This window comes from Tachysurus fulvidraco, chromosome 16, assembly GCF_022655615.1.
Source record: "Tachysurus fulvidraco isolate hzauxx_2018 chromosome 16, HZAU_PFXX_2.0, whole genome shotgun sequence".
Classification (NCBI taxonomy): domain Eukaryota; kingdom Metazoa; phylum Chordata; class Actinopteri; order Siluriformes; family Bagridae; genus Tachysurus; species Tachysurus fulvidraco.
Genome location: NC_062533.1, coordinates 1,885,061 through 1,900,778, shown reverse-complemented (window position 1 = coordinate 1,900,778; position 15,718 = coordinate 1,885,061). Strand labels below are relative to the sequence as shown.

The 15,718-nt window shown below is 35.0% G+C and overlaps 1 protein-coding gene across 4 annotated transcripts; it reads left to right on the top strand.

Moving 5' to 3' along the window:
- The first annotated feature begins 22 nt into the window (after positions 1–22).
- ephx1 (epoxide hydrolase 1, microsomal (xenobiotic)) lies at positions 23–15,718 on the top strand. 4 transcript variants are annotated; one of them, XM_047801313.1, is made up of 10 exons: positions 26–158; positions 2,517–3,597; positions 8,629–8,818; positions 9,802–9,982; positions 12,145–12,363; positions 12,580–12,709; positions 13,228–13,442; positions 13,634–13,742; positions 13,973–14,092; positions 14,197–15,718. In XM_047801313.1, the coding sequence occupies exons 3-10, from the start codon at positions 8,636–8,638 to the stop codon at positions 14,399–14,401; spliced, it is 1,362 nt and encodes a 453-aa protein (XP_047657269.1). In that variant the 5' UTR covers positions 26–158; positions 2,517–3,597; positions 8,629–8,635; the 3' UTR covers positions 14,402–15,718. The 4 variants fall into 4 exon arrangements, with proteins under 4 accessions (XP_027010162.1, XP_047657269.1, XP_027010160.1 ...); XM_027154359.2 differs by lacking the exon at positions 26–158 and adding an exon at positions 237–372; XM_027154361.2 differs by lacking the exon at positions 2,517–3,597 and having other exon boundaries at positions 23–158.

The following is a 15,718-nucleotide window of genomic DNA, read 5'->3' as shown; positions in this document are numbered from 1 at the left end:
ATGTGTTCTGCTCGTAAACGCCCCACGCTGCTGTCGTGTCGGAGGAAATGAGTGTAGCTAAGCTGCTGCTAGCCGCCTCGCTACTTTACACTTCTAGCGCTGTTCTGCTCTTCCCGAAGGACCCCATTAGCTCAGCCAGCTACAGTGAGCTGTAGTCGGTAAGAGAAAAGAGCCTGCTGCTTCCTTTCTGTTTCACCCCAGCGTTGTGTATAGACCCCGGGCTGAGAAACGTCACTGCGGCGTCACCCACCCCGCCTGGTGGCGAAAACAGTGGGAGAGGACACTTTCGTCCACTTTATTAGGAACACCTGCACATCCACGCAGTTATCTAATCTCCCAGTACTGTGGCAGCAGCGTACTGCACGAAATCATGTAAATAGCTTTAGTTTCAAGAGCTTAAGTTAATGTTCACATCAAAAATCAAAAGAAAGAAAAGTGTGATCTGTTTCTGGTTGGGTTCTGTGTCTCAAATACTGTAGGTATATTATTTCTCTTGAGAATAAATGCTTAGGGAATGGACTGAGTTTGGTGGAGTAGGGCTAATAATCTGCAGCTATTCTTTTAGTGTTTAAGCCACTTCTTTCCAGGGAACAGCAATAGTGATGCTTAAGGGTGAGACATTTTATACAGATCTTCTTACTTTGTGGCAACAGTTTGGGCAAGACCCTTATTTCAGAAAGAAGTGTGTATCCACCTGATGGGTTTGTCAACTTCTTTTTTCGAATGCTGAAAGATAGAGTCATTTTCCTTGTCTCGCAAAAAGAAAACAACCACCAACTCATTGGTGATTTGTGGCATTCCTAACAGATGGAGTTGTGAATACTATGAATACTGTGGGAATTCCCTACTGATTACATATCAAAGAATCACTCTTTTGTTTGTAAATGAAAAGAGAAGTGCTTGTAATATGTATCAAGAATTTATTTAAAAATCAGATTGCCTAATTAAATGTTATTCAAATAGTCATGCTAGTACTAATACTAAATACTGAACGTGCTAGTTCCCAGCTAACTAACACTTTCAAATGAAAGATTTTAATGGCTTGGCATCTTGGCAGAGGCCAAATGATCTAGCCTGCATTGACTTGACGTGTACACATATAATAATACCAACTCAATTAGCAAAAAGTTAGATTTCTAAAAGTTTCGATTAGAGGAAACTGCTCAGTAAGAATGTGCTAAAAATAAGTCATGTTACATAATAATGTACTGACTATTTAATTAATTAACTGATCAATTAACTACATTCTTAGTTAACGTGACAATGAGGCCATTAATTGATTCCATGCAACAGAATACTACATAGCAAAACAAATCTTATATTAATTTCTAGTTTTATGTTAGATGTTGTATGTTTAAATGGACCCTTCTACAATTGGCTTCACTGAATGAAGAGTGGTATCATACCCACAGGTGGTAGCCCAGATCTAGGAAAGGCTGTTTTTTTTGTTTGTTTGTTGTTGTTTTTTTTTTGCTTTTATAAAATAACAGTAACAAGCATATAGTTAGAACAGGAAAAGAGAATAAACAAATTAAAGAAAAGAAATAGACAAATAAATAAATAAACCAATAAAATGAAGCAAATACAGCAGTTGCCAAATGAGACTACAGAATATTAGACTAGAGATTGGAGAATGAGACCACAGAATATTATAATATGGTATACTGAAGTAGAATTACAAGCATTTCATAAATGTCAAGGTGTATTGACAATTAGATAAAATTTATGCAAATACTCAATATTTGCAGTGTTAACCCTTCTTTTTCAAGACCTCTGCAATTCGCCCTGGCATGCTGTCAATCAGCTTCTGGGCCAAATCCTCACAGAAATTTTGTGGAGGAATGAGACTTAAAGGAAATTTTGTGTAGGAATGAGACTTAAATAAAACATTTTGGATTAAAACGAGAAAACGTATTTCTGGAGAAAGGAAAATATGGAAAAAATGAATTCAGTACAGACAGTATATATCTACAATGAACAAAACAATTTCAATTGTAAAAAAAAATAATTGAAGATTAAAGATTTATGGAGTTCTGCACTTCAGAAATTGCACACAAAGTTAGAGTTAAAAAATTAAGACTAGACTACATTTAGCCATTGCTGACCCTCTGTTGGCTATTACAGGGTTACTCTAAAAATTCTATAGATAGACTTATAGTTTGTAGCAAAAGTTGTGTGAGTTCCTCTTGAATGAATTTTTAAGGCTTTTTTAATAAGTCTCTGTTTTTTAATAGTCATATTGAGTCCAAAGTTTCCTAGCACAGGACAAAGGACTTGTCAGTTATAATTTTGGTATATCCTAACATTAGAAAAGTCTAAAAAATTAAAATTCTCGAAAACTATTTTGGAGACGCGACCTAAAATACTTGGCTCGTGTTCCATTCACTAATATGGAAATGGGCGGGGTTACAAATTGTACTTCAGACAGCCACCAGAGGGCCTCAGACATTTTTGGGGTCTATTTTCCGAAAGCTTTACTGTCCATGTACATTTTGTATTATCTTCTTCCTTTGCAGTGGGCTATTAAAACTGCCTTCACGAGATGGATTAAAAGGGAAAGGTACCATAACAGGAACAGTAACACTTGAGAGATACAGCAGTGTACCGAGAGATATAGCGTTGTACTGAGAGATACAGTAGTGTACTAAGAGATACAGTAGTGTACTGAGAGATACAGCAGAGTACTGAGAGATACAGTATTGTACTGAGAGTACTGAGAGATACAGTAGTGTACTGAGAGTACTGAGAGATACATTAGTGTACTAAGAGTACTGAGAGAAGCAGTATTGTACTGAGAGTACTGAGAGATACAGTATTGTACTGAGAGTACTGAGAGATACAGTATTGTACTGAGAGTACTGAGAGAAGCAGTATTGTACTGAGAGACACAGCATTGCACTGAGAGATACTGCATTGTACTGAGAGATACAGTAGTGTACTGAGAGATACAGCAGAGTACTGAGAGATACAGTATTGTACTGAGAGTACTGAGAGATACAGTAGTGTACTGAGAGTACTGAGAGATACATTAGTGTACTAAGAGTACTGAGAGAAGCAGTATTGTACTGAGAGTACTGAGAGATACAGTATTGTACTGAGAGTACTGAGAGATACAGTATTGTACTGAGAGTACTGAGAGATACAGTATTGTACTGAGAGTACTGAGAGATACAGTATTGTACTGAGAGTACTGAGAGATACAGTATTGTACTGAGAGTACTGAGAGAAGCAGTATTGTACTGAGAGACACAGCATTGCACTGAGAGATACTGCATTGTACTGAGAGATACAGTAGTGTACTGAGAGATACAGCAGAGTACTGAGAGATACAGTATTGTACTGAGAGTACTGAGAGAAACAGTAGAGTACTGAGAGAAACAGTATTGTGCTGAGTGATACAGTAGTGTACTGAGAGATACAGTATGTTCTGAGAGTACTGCGAGATTCAGTAGTGTACTGAGAGATACAGAATTGTACTGAGAGATACAGAATTGTACTGAGAGATACAGGATTGTACTGAGAGATACAGGATTGTACTGAGAGATACGGTACTGGACTTTGCTCAACGTCCACGGCACTCTTGGGAGACTGAGGCAGGTGAGTAAAATACTATTTGCAGCTTTTTTTAACCAGCCTGTTAGATTATTCATATTAATAAATTGTATTTAATAGCTGAATAATCCTAGCAAGTACTTGAGCATTATTAGCAGTTATAAGATTTAATACAGAAACCGAAAAATGCAATGTTGAATTACATTTTGCTCATTTGTTTTTATGTATTGTTCGTTTTTTATAGTGCTAACAATGCTAACACTATCGTACTTAAATAAAGTTGGCCCCATATTCCCAGATTCGAGTTTCCCGAGTCAATAGCTCCTGAACTAAAAGAGGTGTTATTCGTGTAGTAACACCCTTTAGCTCAGGAGCTATTGACTCGGGAAAATCGTATCTGGGAATATGGGGCCAACTGAACGTTCTGATGTTTAAAATTTTCTACAAAAAGAAAAAGCTCTGTTCGATTATTCTCAATGCAATATGTAAATGAATGAGTATTTTACCTTTGACGGTCTAATTTAGGGAATTTAATGTGTATCATTCGAGGCTTATAGACAGAGAAACACTGTATAGTGTGTGTGTGTGTGTGTGTGTGTGTGCAGACATTTTTCTGCAAAGTGCAATTGTGTATTTAATGGTTTGTATTTTAATTGCATATTTAAAGACAACTGCATATTTAATGCTGTGTATTTTTAAGTTTTGGCCCTGTGGGGAATTGTTTCAACATTTGACTGGTCATCACAACTGCAATTTTAGTTCTTTCTTTCTTTCTTTCTTTCTTTCTTTCTTTCTTTCTTTCTTTCTATCTATCTATCTATCTATCTATCTATCTATCTATCTATCTATCTATCTATCTATCTATCTATCTATCTATCTATCTATCTATCTATCTATCTATCTATCTATCTATCTATCTATCTATCTATCTATCTATCTATCTATCTATCTATCTATCTATCTATCTATCTAAAATATTTCCTTTTGGTTACCGAGGTTAAGGTTTAGCTTTAGATATAGGAATGGCTTTAAAAAGTTGTATTAATAATTATTGAATGTAACATTGGGCCTCATTTATCAGTTTTGTTGAGTATAAAGTTTAAATATTTGTTGAAGACTAAAAAAAAACTTTTCAGCTGAATTTGCAAAAATGTATAAATTCTTTCATATTTTTTAAATTAATGCCAATTATATAAGTTGATTGGTTTTCACTAAGTGTTCAGGATTGTGCTCTTAGTTCCTGACTTTCTGGCCTACCATGACAATGTGGCTCTTCTGTAAGCCACTGTCAATAAGGGCATCTTTTAAATGCTGTAGACCTAGTAAAAATGAGCAGTTTGATAAATGCTCAACAATAGTAAGGTGTGTGTGTGTGTGTGTGTGTGTGTGTGTGTGTGTGTGTGTGTGTGTGTGTGTGTGTGTGTGTGTGCGTGTGCGCGCATTTTCCGTTGTGTAAACTCTGTATCTTATCCAGCCACTCCTTTGTTGACAGTGTTGGGTAACACAGTAACTTTGCTCAGTTTCTCTACTCTGTGACAAAAGTTTTCCTGTAGAAAGTTCAAGCATGTAATACGGTATACTGAAGTAGAATTACAAGCATTTCATAAGTGTCAAAGTGTATTGACAATTGAGTTTATGCAAATACTCATTAGTCTTGTGCCTTCTTTTTCAAGACCTCTGCAATTTGCCCTGGCATGCTGTCAATCAGCTTCTGGGCCAAATCCTCACTGATGGCAGCCCAATATTGCATAATCAATGCTTGCAGTTTGTAGGAATGTGTGGGGTTTTGTTTGTCCAGCTGCCTTTTGAGAATTGACCACAAGTTTCTCAATAAGTTCTGGGGAGTTTCCTGGCCATGGACCCAACATTTTGATGTTTTGTTCCCCTGAGACTCTTTATCAATTTTGCCTTATGGCTAGGTGCTCCATCATGCTGTAAAAGGCCATGTGGACAAGCCAGAGGACTACAGGAAACGAACATTTGTGGAGGAATGGGACTAAAGGTGCCCTTCCACACAAAACCGTTTTTACTTGTATTTTTTACTTGTATTTTTTTTAGTTAGGTGTTAGGTCCATATGTGTTTGTGTTGGGTCAGGAATGTGAAAATGAACTGTTACCCCCCTGGTCAGTTCTAGCCACTTAAAAGAAATAAGCGGAGAAATCAGGTCAGGTAGAAAAGCTGCTCAGAGTGACATAGAAATGATGGAGCTTATTACTATTCATGAGCTCTCCCACTCGAGACCACGCCCACAGAATTCGTGTAGCTCAGTGAGGTTCCTATACAGCAAGGATGGCTGAACGTCAGTATACCTGAAGAAGCCATTCTGCCGCAAGTCCAGGTGATTGTAAACAAAGTTCCTCTAGCATAGGTTACTTATTGCGCTGGGTGAATGAATAGTCATGCTCTCATATCCTAGCGGTTAGCCAATCTCAGCCAAGCAGCATAGATCATTGAATATTAATGAGAACAGGCGCAAATCGAGCTGAGTCTTCCAGCAGGCTTTCTATACCACACTAGAATGGCTTGAAACACAGTAACCAAGCCATTTTTTTCCACAAAAAAATGTCCATGGTAAATGTCAGACATTAGCACAAAAGTAATGAAATACGTGTGGCAGGGCATCTTAAAAGGAAATTTTGTGTAGGAATGAGACTTAAGTAAAACATTTTGGTTTAAAATGAGAAAACGTATTTCTTGAGAAAGGAAAATATGGAAAAATGTATTCATTACAGATAGTATATATCTATAATGAACAAAACAATTTCAATTGTAAAATAAATAATTGATGATTAAAGATTTATGAAGATTTATGGAGTTCTGCACTTCAGAAATGCATGTAAAGTTAGAGTTAAAAAAAAAAAAAGACTAGACTGTATACAATTAGCCATAGTGTTGTTGACCCTCTATTACAAGGTTACTGTATAGGACTTTGCTCACAACGTCCACGGCACTCTTGGAGACTAAGGCAGGTGAGTAAAATACTTTTTGCAGCTTTTTGTAACCTGCCTGTTAGATTATTCATATTAATAAATCGTATTTAAAGCAGAATGATCCTAGCAAGTACTTGTGCATTATTAGCAGTTATAAGGTTAATGCAGAAACCGAAAAATGCAATGTTGAATTACATTTTGCTCATTTGTATTTATGTATTGTTATAGTGCTAACAATGCTAACACTATCATTGGCGTTTCCACACAGTGTAACTAACAACAAATGAACGTTCTGGTGATTAAAATATTCTATCTATCTATCTATCTATCTATCTATCTATCTATCTATCTATCTATCTATCTATCTATCTATCTATCTATCTATCTATCTATCTATCTATCTATCTATCTATCTATCTATCTATCTATCTATCTATCTATCTATCTATCTATCTATCTATCTATCTATCTATCTATCTATCTATCTATCTATCTATCTATCTATCTATCTACCTTTTCTTTACCGAGGTTAAGGTTTAGCTTTAGATATAGTAATGGCTTTAAAAAGTTGTATTAATAATTACTGAATGTAACATTGGGCCTCATTTATCAGTTTTGTTGAGTATAAAGTTTAAATATTTGTGGAAAAATTTCAGTTGATTGGTTTTCACTAAGTGTTCAGGATTGTGCTCTTAGTTCCTGATTTTCTGGTCTTTCATGACAATGTGGCTCTTCTGTAAGCCACTGTCAATAAGGGCATCTTTTAAATGCTGTAGACCTAGTAAAAATGAGCAGTTTGATAAATGCCCAACAATAGTAAGGTGTGTGTGTGTGTGTGTGTGTGTGTGTGTGTGTGTGTGTGTGTGTGTGTGTGTGTGTGTGTGTGTGTGTGTGTGTGTGTGTGTGTGTTTCGTATCTGTATCTTATTGGGCCACTCCTCTGTGTTGGGCAACACAGTAACTTTGCTCTGACAAAACCTTTTCTGTAGAAAGTTCAAGCATTATTGGAATTTTTACATCATGATATTTTCCTTACAATATATTTCCAAATTTAGTACAGATCTGTTCATACATAATTAAAACGTAACATAACCATTTTATGTCTTCAGTCACCTTGTTGATTAAAATGCCAATAAGAATCTTTCTTTCTAAAACATTCTTTCCTTTTGGGAACTATGTTACTGAAAGTACTACCAAATACTACCAAATCTTTTGATTTCTAAGGTGTTAAAACTGGAAAATATGATTTGGGATCAAATGATGATTATGAGACTATAGATCAGAATGTCAGGTCTTATTTTCTGATATTTACTTCTAATATGTATTTAAAAACTTAAAACATTGCAGAGTGAAATAACACTTAATATTTGGTTAAATATATCTTGCTTGGCACTTTTGTGCAGTTTCTATTAACCTGAGGCTATAGTTTGTATTAAATTTGAAATAACAGATATGAAATAGATGAGATAAAAAACAGATATGTATAAAAAAATATTTGTTTAAATCATATAACAGAAAGAAATACAGATCCACTTGCTTCTTTTTTGCATGCTTTTTGTCTAAAATGTAAGCTTACATAATATTTTGAAATTCAAACATTCTTCTGTACATTTTTTTTGTTTTAAAATATTTGGTGAAAACAAACATGATTTTGACTCAATAATGCAGGAGTCATAAAAAACATCTATAACAAAATATGTACAAAGACTTTTGTAGAGTACTGTATATATCAGTTCACTGATGCTGTTACGTGATTACAAAACACAAGTTTGTATTCCTTTGTATTTTGCATTTAAGTTTGTAATCAATATAGAATCGTTTTAGGGTACCAACTTAACATTGTTTGCATTTGTTGGTAAAAACATATTCTTTATTCTTTTACTCTTATATCATAGATAATGTCATTTATGCACAATATGCATTTAAAATATATGTAGGTTTAACTTTTTTAACAGTAATATTTATTGATTATTAAATTATATTTTGAATTATTCTGTCAAACGTAGGTTCTGTTGATGGTGCTTTGTCAGTGCAGTGCAGTACTTGCTTATTATTTTTCATTCAACAAGGCACATCTTGTTTGCATGATATACTTTTGTACTCAAAATTACGATTTTGTATTTGTATTTGTTTTTATTGTCCACAGCTACAAAATGTATGTGCTGCTAGCATTGGCAGTAGTCTTGGGTACAGTGGCTGTTCTCATACTTCTAAAAAAAAGGCAAAAGTGTTTAGACACAGAAGATGGCTGGTGGGGTGTGGGAACTCCACTGGAAAGTCCTGAAGATGACAGCATTCGGCCATTCAGAATAGAGACAACACAAGAAGAGATTGAAGTAAACTGATAATTGCTAAATAATTTTTTCAATATTATGAAATATTTTCAAACCAGCATTTATTACTCAAGTCAGCATAGTTTGTAGCTTTATCATGACTGTGCCATTAATCAAATATTTCTCCAAAAATTGGAGAAATCGTTTAATTTACCATAGTTACATAGTGCAACATGTGAACAGTAGTAGACCTGCTATCTGAGTGCAGAAGATCTCTAATGGTTTATGAAATATAGCACAATATTCTTTTACAATATTCTTTTAATTTTCTTGTAGGTCACTAATCTGGGCAAAATTATGTAACTGATTCTGGAAAAGACCCTGCAACACATTATATATGTTTATACTGATCCTTTGTCATGAGCCTATTGATCTGCTACTAAATTGCTGGAACTGTGCTCAGTCTTGCCATGATGTATGTCCTGTGACATGAAACCGTCTTCCACATCCTCACCTTAGTAGAGTTTGGTTGTCCCTCCTGCAATTTAAGCCCCTACACAGCTGTTTCTGTTTCAGTTCATGACATACATATGAAATGATCATTAGCACTGCTTGGTCTAATTGGTTAATCATACACCGGAAAGTGATCCTAAGAAATTCCTGAATTCCTGACGTTCAAAGTGTGCAAGTATAAGAATCGATGCTGGTTTGAAGCCAAAGCGTAGTCACACCAAATATTATTTTGATTTAGATTAATCTGTCTACTCACTTTGAATTTTGTAAATTCATAAAAATAAACAATTAAAACATTTTTTTCAAAAGCATTCTTACATTACAGTATTTCTTCAGACCTGCCTAAATCTTTTGCACAGTACTGTATATATTGATTTTGTCTAGGAAAAAAGCTGAAGTTTATAACTGTACAAGTAATTTTAAGATGCCATACGATATTATACTTGATTATTTTTTAGCCATTGTGTATATGTGCATGTATGTCCATGTACTTGATATGCTTTAATAGTTATTCTTTGGTCTGTCATCTCTAGGACTTGTATCATCGTATTGATCAGACACGGCCTGTTCCATCTCTGGAAGACAGCAAATTTCACTATGGCTTCAACTCCATTTACCTGCAGAAGGTTGTTTCATACTGGAGGAATGATTTTGACTGGAGAAGACAAGTGGATAAACTGAACCAGTATCCCCACTTTAAAACCAAAATTGAAGGTGTGTATATACAATATATGACCAAATGCTAGTGGACACCTGGCCATCAAACGCTTTCTCCAAAACTGTTAGCACAATGTTGGAAGCACATAATTGTATTGTATGTGTTTGTCCATTTTAGCATTACAATTTCCCTTTTCTTTTTGTTAATGCTCTTGTAATGCCCGCAGCCACACACTCAAATTTAGTGAAAAGCTTTCCCCTGAAGATACACAGTTAATATGACAGCAAAGGGGAACAAAATCTGGAATTAGATGTTCAACATACTGTATATTGGTGTAATGATCAGGTGTCTACAGTACATGCGTTAACTGCATGCATTAGCATTGATATAACTAATGATCAGAATGCTGTGCTGCAGATAATGTAAAATCCATCTGTTAATATGAATCATACTATCATATTAAGATATAATTATATAATGCACAAATCTCATTTCCAAAACAGTTTAGACTTTTTTTTGAAAATGCTGTATAAATGAAAATCTTTAATTTGTTAATTGGGCTTTTATTTAACAGAAAAAAGGACAGACGTTTTTCAGAGATTTCAATTTTAAATATTAGGAAATTGTAGAAATTCCTTCAACACTCTTAAAAAAATTGAGAGAGGCATGATTAATCTTGAATTTTGTATTCTATTAATATTTATATTATTATTTATAATAACCTTTTGTGCCATGTTTGTTCTGTAAAGCTGCTTTGAGACGCTATACAAATAAACTTGACTTGAGTTGAATTGAAATGATTATTAACTTTTTAATCGTTTAGGAATTTAAAATATTAACTGTTGCATTCTTGCTGTATAAAAGACTTGAGAACTTGGCAGTCCGTGGTCACTGTTGTCTGATTTTAATCTCTACATGATGCACCATACATTTGCAATAGGAGACAGATCTCAACAGCAGGCATGCCTGAAAAGCGTACACACTATATGCCTATGCAGTCAGGCCTATGGAGTGATTTTGCGGACAAAATTAAAAAGGAATTGCAAATGATGTACGGAGCCTGCCAAAACTCAAATGCAATTGCAGATCCTTTTGCATTACATACATAAACCTGCCATTCATTGTTGGAGGTGGGATTATATTATGGGCAGGTTTGTATCTGGTTTTTATTTACTCTTTAACACAGTATAATGGCAACCTATTCTGAATTTCTGTCTAAATATAGTATTCCAGTTTCTCCTAAAGACTATGCTGTGGTTATGGATGCTAAAATTACACCTGCCCTCAGCCTCCAATACTCCTTGAATTCGGCTGATACTGAAATTGGTCACAATTATTTCTCCCATTCCCCAATAAAAAACATTAATCGGTCTATTCAGGGTCTGTTTCAAAAGAATATTGTCTCCAGACTTACTGTCTCACTCAGACTGCTGGCCAGATTTCTGCGCTTTCATTTAGGCTCACATCTTGTCCAAAGTTCAGCTGTGCTTTAAATGTTTTATTTCAGCAAATTTTATCATAAAGAAATATTTAATTATCTCAATACTTCTTTTGGCTAAATTTATACAAAAATGTAAATTAAAGGGGGAAAAACTCAATTTTAAAAGCTGAAATTCAACAATATTTAAATACAATGTTAAGTTTAAGTAAAAAAAAACCTGTAAACTGTATTTCAGGAATCAAATTTGTTCATAGTTAATTCAATAACAATATTCATGTGTGTGGAGTTTGCATGTTCTCCCTGTGCCTCGGGGGTTTCCTCCGGGTACTCCGGTTTCCTCCCCCGGTCCAAAGACATGCATGGTAGGTTGATTGGCATCTCTGGAAAATTGTCCGTAGTGTGTGTGTGTGTGTGAGTGAATGAGAGTGTGTGAGTGTGTGAGTGAATGAGAGTGTGTGTGTGCCCTGTGATGGGTTGGCACTCCGTCCAGGGTGTATCCTGCCTCGATGCCCGATGACGCCTGAGATAGGCACAGGCTCCCCGTGACCCGAGAAGTTCGGATAAGCGGTAGAAGATGAATGAATGAATTAATCTTTTTGTCTGTTTAACAGGTCCTTTAAATTAACAGATTACAGCTTATAGTTTTTATAGCATTTGGTTTTTTTGGGGTTTTTTTTTTTTGCATGGCCGGCATTGACCTTTAAATTTATGGGTATTGTATCGCAGTAGCTATGGAAGTCTGATATATTAATTTTGTATTATTGTCTGACATTTAAGGTATTGATGTCCATTATATCCATGTGAAACCCAAGAACCTGCCTGAAGGAGCATGTAGCATACCTCTGCTGATGGTACATGGCTGGCCTGGTTCCTTTTATGAATTCTATGGCATCCTGCCCCTCCTCACGGTGCCAGGAAGAACAGGTGACATCACTTTTGAGGTCATCTGTCCCTCTATTCCTGGATATGGCTTTTCTGAGGCACCACATAAAAAAGGTAAGTAAACTAACAATGCTTGCTTCATTCATGTTCATATCAGCTCAGGCTTCGTCTGTTCAAAATCGCAGAACTAACAGAGAGCCATATTGATCCTTTCATAGAGAGCCATATCGATCCTTTAATCACTTGCTTGGATTGGGCTTTGTCTTACTTATGTTACGTTGTATATAATGTGTTGTTTCGGTGTCAGTGTGTATGCTTTGTTTCTAATAGGTTTCGACTCAGTGTGCGCAGCACGAGTGTTCCACAAGCTGATGAAGCGACTTGGTTTCAGACAGTTTTACGTTCAGGGAGGAGACTGGGGCTGGATAATCACTACTAACATGGCTCAGCTAGAGCCCAAGTAAGAATCATTCCTAGCTATAGTATGGCAGGACAACTTCTGGAAAGTATTGATAAAAACCTACATATAACTACATGCAATTTTTTTTTTCCAAAATCACATCACTGTAACCATATAACGTGATTTGTAGAAATATTCACACCCCTCCAAAGTAATCAGATTAGTCTGAATTACAGATTCATTATTTGTCAGCAGAGCTTAAAATAATACAAAATGAAAAATGTTGCTTCTGTAATTATTATCTAGAAAGAAGGAGAAATAACGAAAGGTTCTTCAGGTTTGGATTTTTTGTTGATTGTAGTTTTCAGTCAGTGTCACCTGTCTCAAAAACTATTATCTCAAACTTGGTCTTATACCAGAAAACACAGCTTCACTGGGTCTCTTAATGAGCTTTTGATTTTGTATGAAATACTTGCTGACCTAATTAATGATAAAGATTTTTATTTTATTAACGACAAAGATTTTTATCATTTGTTTGATCACATTAATATACACTTTTGTTTTTCCTGTTATTTCAGGATTGTAAAGGGACTGCATGTCAACTTTGCACCACCAGAAAAAACAAGTCTGACCATGATATTATCCATGCTTTTGGGTCACTACTTCCCAAGACTCTTTGGGTTCACTCATCATGATATAAAGAAAACTTATCCCCTCATGCAGAATTTAGTTGTAAATCGATTGAAGGAAACAGGATATATGCACATACAAGCCACCAAGCCTGATACTGCTGGTAAAAAAAAAACACCCACTTGTGTGAAAGCTGCCCACTACTTTTTGATTCATTATTTTGCTGAAGATGCTTTTAAAATGTTACATTATTTGATGTCCTCATGTTTGCTGTTAAGGACTGATATTTATAAATGTACTTTTTTAATGTAAGGTTCCAACCCTTTCTCTTGCTGTTTGTATTCTAATTTATAGGGCGTGGTCTAAATGACTCTCCTGTTGGTTTGATGGCCTATATCTTAGAGAAGTTTTCAACTTGGACTGATCTAGAGTTCACAAACCTTGAGGATGGAGGCTTGCAAATGTATGTTTTTAAGGATTTGTTATGTGGCTTTAGCTTTTATGCTTTATGGGTTGTTTTGTCCTATACTTAACATGATATCTATACAAACAGGATCAAGTTCACTGCAAGGTCAAATTTCTTCAGTAGATTTGTTCGTGTTTCAAGGATATTTGTGCTCTACAAGAAGGGCAAGTTCAACTAGTTCTGATTAGTTTACATTAATATATGATCACATTTTACTTTCATTACAGGAAGTTCTCTCTTGATGACCTGCTGACCAATGTGATGATCTACTGGACTACCAATTCAATCATCCCTTCTATGCGTTTCTACAAGGAAAACCTTGGCAAAGGTTTACAGCCACATAACAAGTATGTAAGGAAATGAATCTGTGTGAATATCTGTGCTAGCTTCAATTTAATTACCAGAGTATTCTTCATCGCTTGTTTTTCTTTGTTGTTTTGTGTATCTTTAGAATTCCAGTTCTGGTTCCAACAGGTTTGGCAATTTTTCCCAATGAGTTGGTGCACACTCCAGAACTGTGGGCCAGGCAGAAGTACCATAAACTTGTGAGCTACACTCTGATGCCCAGAGGTGGCCATTTTGCTGCCATGGAAGAACCAGAATTAATGGCACAAGATATTCAGAAGTTTGTCAAGATTGTGCAGGGGAAAAATTGAAAAGGCAATTTTGTTAACAATAAACCCACTCACTTTAAGATTGAATTGCTACTAATCAGTAATTGCTACTAATGCTACTAAATACAGAGCCAAATAAGCAGAACACACAATATGCCTACATAAGTGAAATGAAAAAAAAAAACAAAACAATAGTCAAAGCAGTAGAACAGTGAAATGGAAGTGATTTTAAAAGTGTAAGAAAAAAAGGCAAAACAAAATTAAATCAATATTTGGTTCAAATATAAAGATCAAATGGCTGATAGGCTGTTATGTTTCTTGAGCGCCTCTTCAATGGTTAAGACGTCTCTTTCATTTAATCTTTGCAGGACTATCTTTTTTAATGACCCACCAAAATGTTCTTTTTTTTTTTTGGAAACTGAATGTGAATTTAATTATGAACAGTAATTATATACTACCATATATTTACACATGAAGTATGTGAAAACCTGGCCAACACACTATATGTTGTTTCTTCATTAATGATGCCAGATATTTGTTTGATTGTGTTAGAAAGCACTGAAGGCCTGATTTAAGGCATAGAGGGAGGGCTGCTTCATCCGAACTGATTTATGACACAATTATGCCTTTTTATGTAAGAAAATAATAGATTTGTGACAAAAGGTTTGAGAAGTTAGTCTTAGTATATTTACATTTTTACCATATGTGTATTTCCTTTCCTGTTAATCATATAATCATTTATATTTTATCTTTGTTTAAACAAAAGTCACAAAACACTATCCCTGTGTTCTGATCTATGTTTGCGTGTAACACTTTGGTCTGTAGAGTTCGCTCTCCCCAGCCATGGCTTGTATAAACATGTATCAGGTGTAAACATGTAAAGACTGTAACTTCAGGTATTTTCTACCACATGGGTATAACAGCATACGCTGTAAGAATTTTTAATCAGTATTACATTTTCAAATATGAGTTTTGGTTATATAATCTAGAATTATATGTTAATTTCAAAATGGTCTCCGAAAAGTGTCAATGTGTTCAGAAATGTGTTTTTACTGTTCATGTTATTGTCTTAGTCATTTCTAAAAGTGACAGTAAAAAAAAAGACACAAGTTGATCAAAAAAGGCAAATTGATAAATGGACATCTTTATTAAGGAAAACTATACAAGACCAACACGTACAAAACACCAGCAGTATTATTATGGCCCATATATCTTATGCATGTCTATCATCTTAGAACCACATTCATACTTGTACTACATTTATATTCATGTTTTTCACATAATTTTAAAAAATATAAATGAGTGAAGGTAAAAGGGTGATGAATCTGAATAAAACAAACACTACAAATCCCAAGCAAA

Coding starts and splice junctions, on each gene's coding strand:
- ephx1 (XM_027154361.2), top strand. CDS start 8,636: ATGTATGTGCTGCTAGCATTGGCAGTAGTCTTGGGTACAGTGGCTGTT. Junction 8,819..9,801: donor CAACACAAGAAGAGATTGAA/GTAAACTGATAA, acceptor TGTCATCTCTAG/GACTTGTATCATCGTATTGA. Junction 13,743..13,972: donor GAGGATGGAGGCTTGCAAAT/GTATGTTTTTAA, acceptor CTTTCATTACAG/GAAGTTCTCTCTTGATGACC.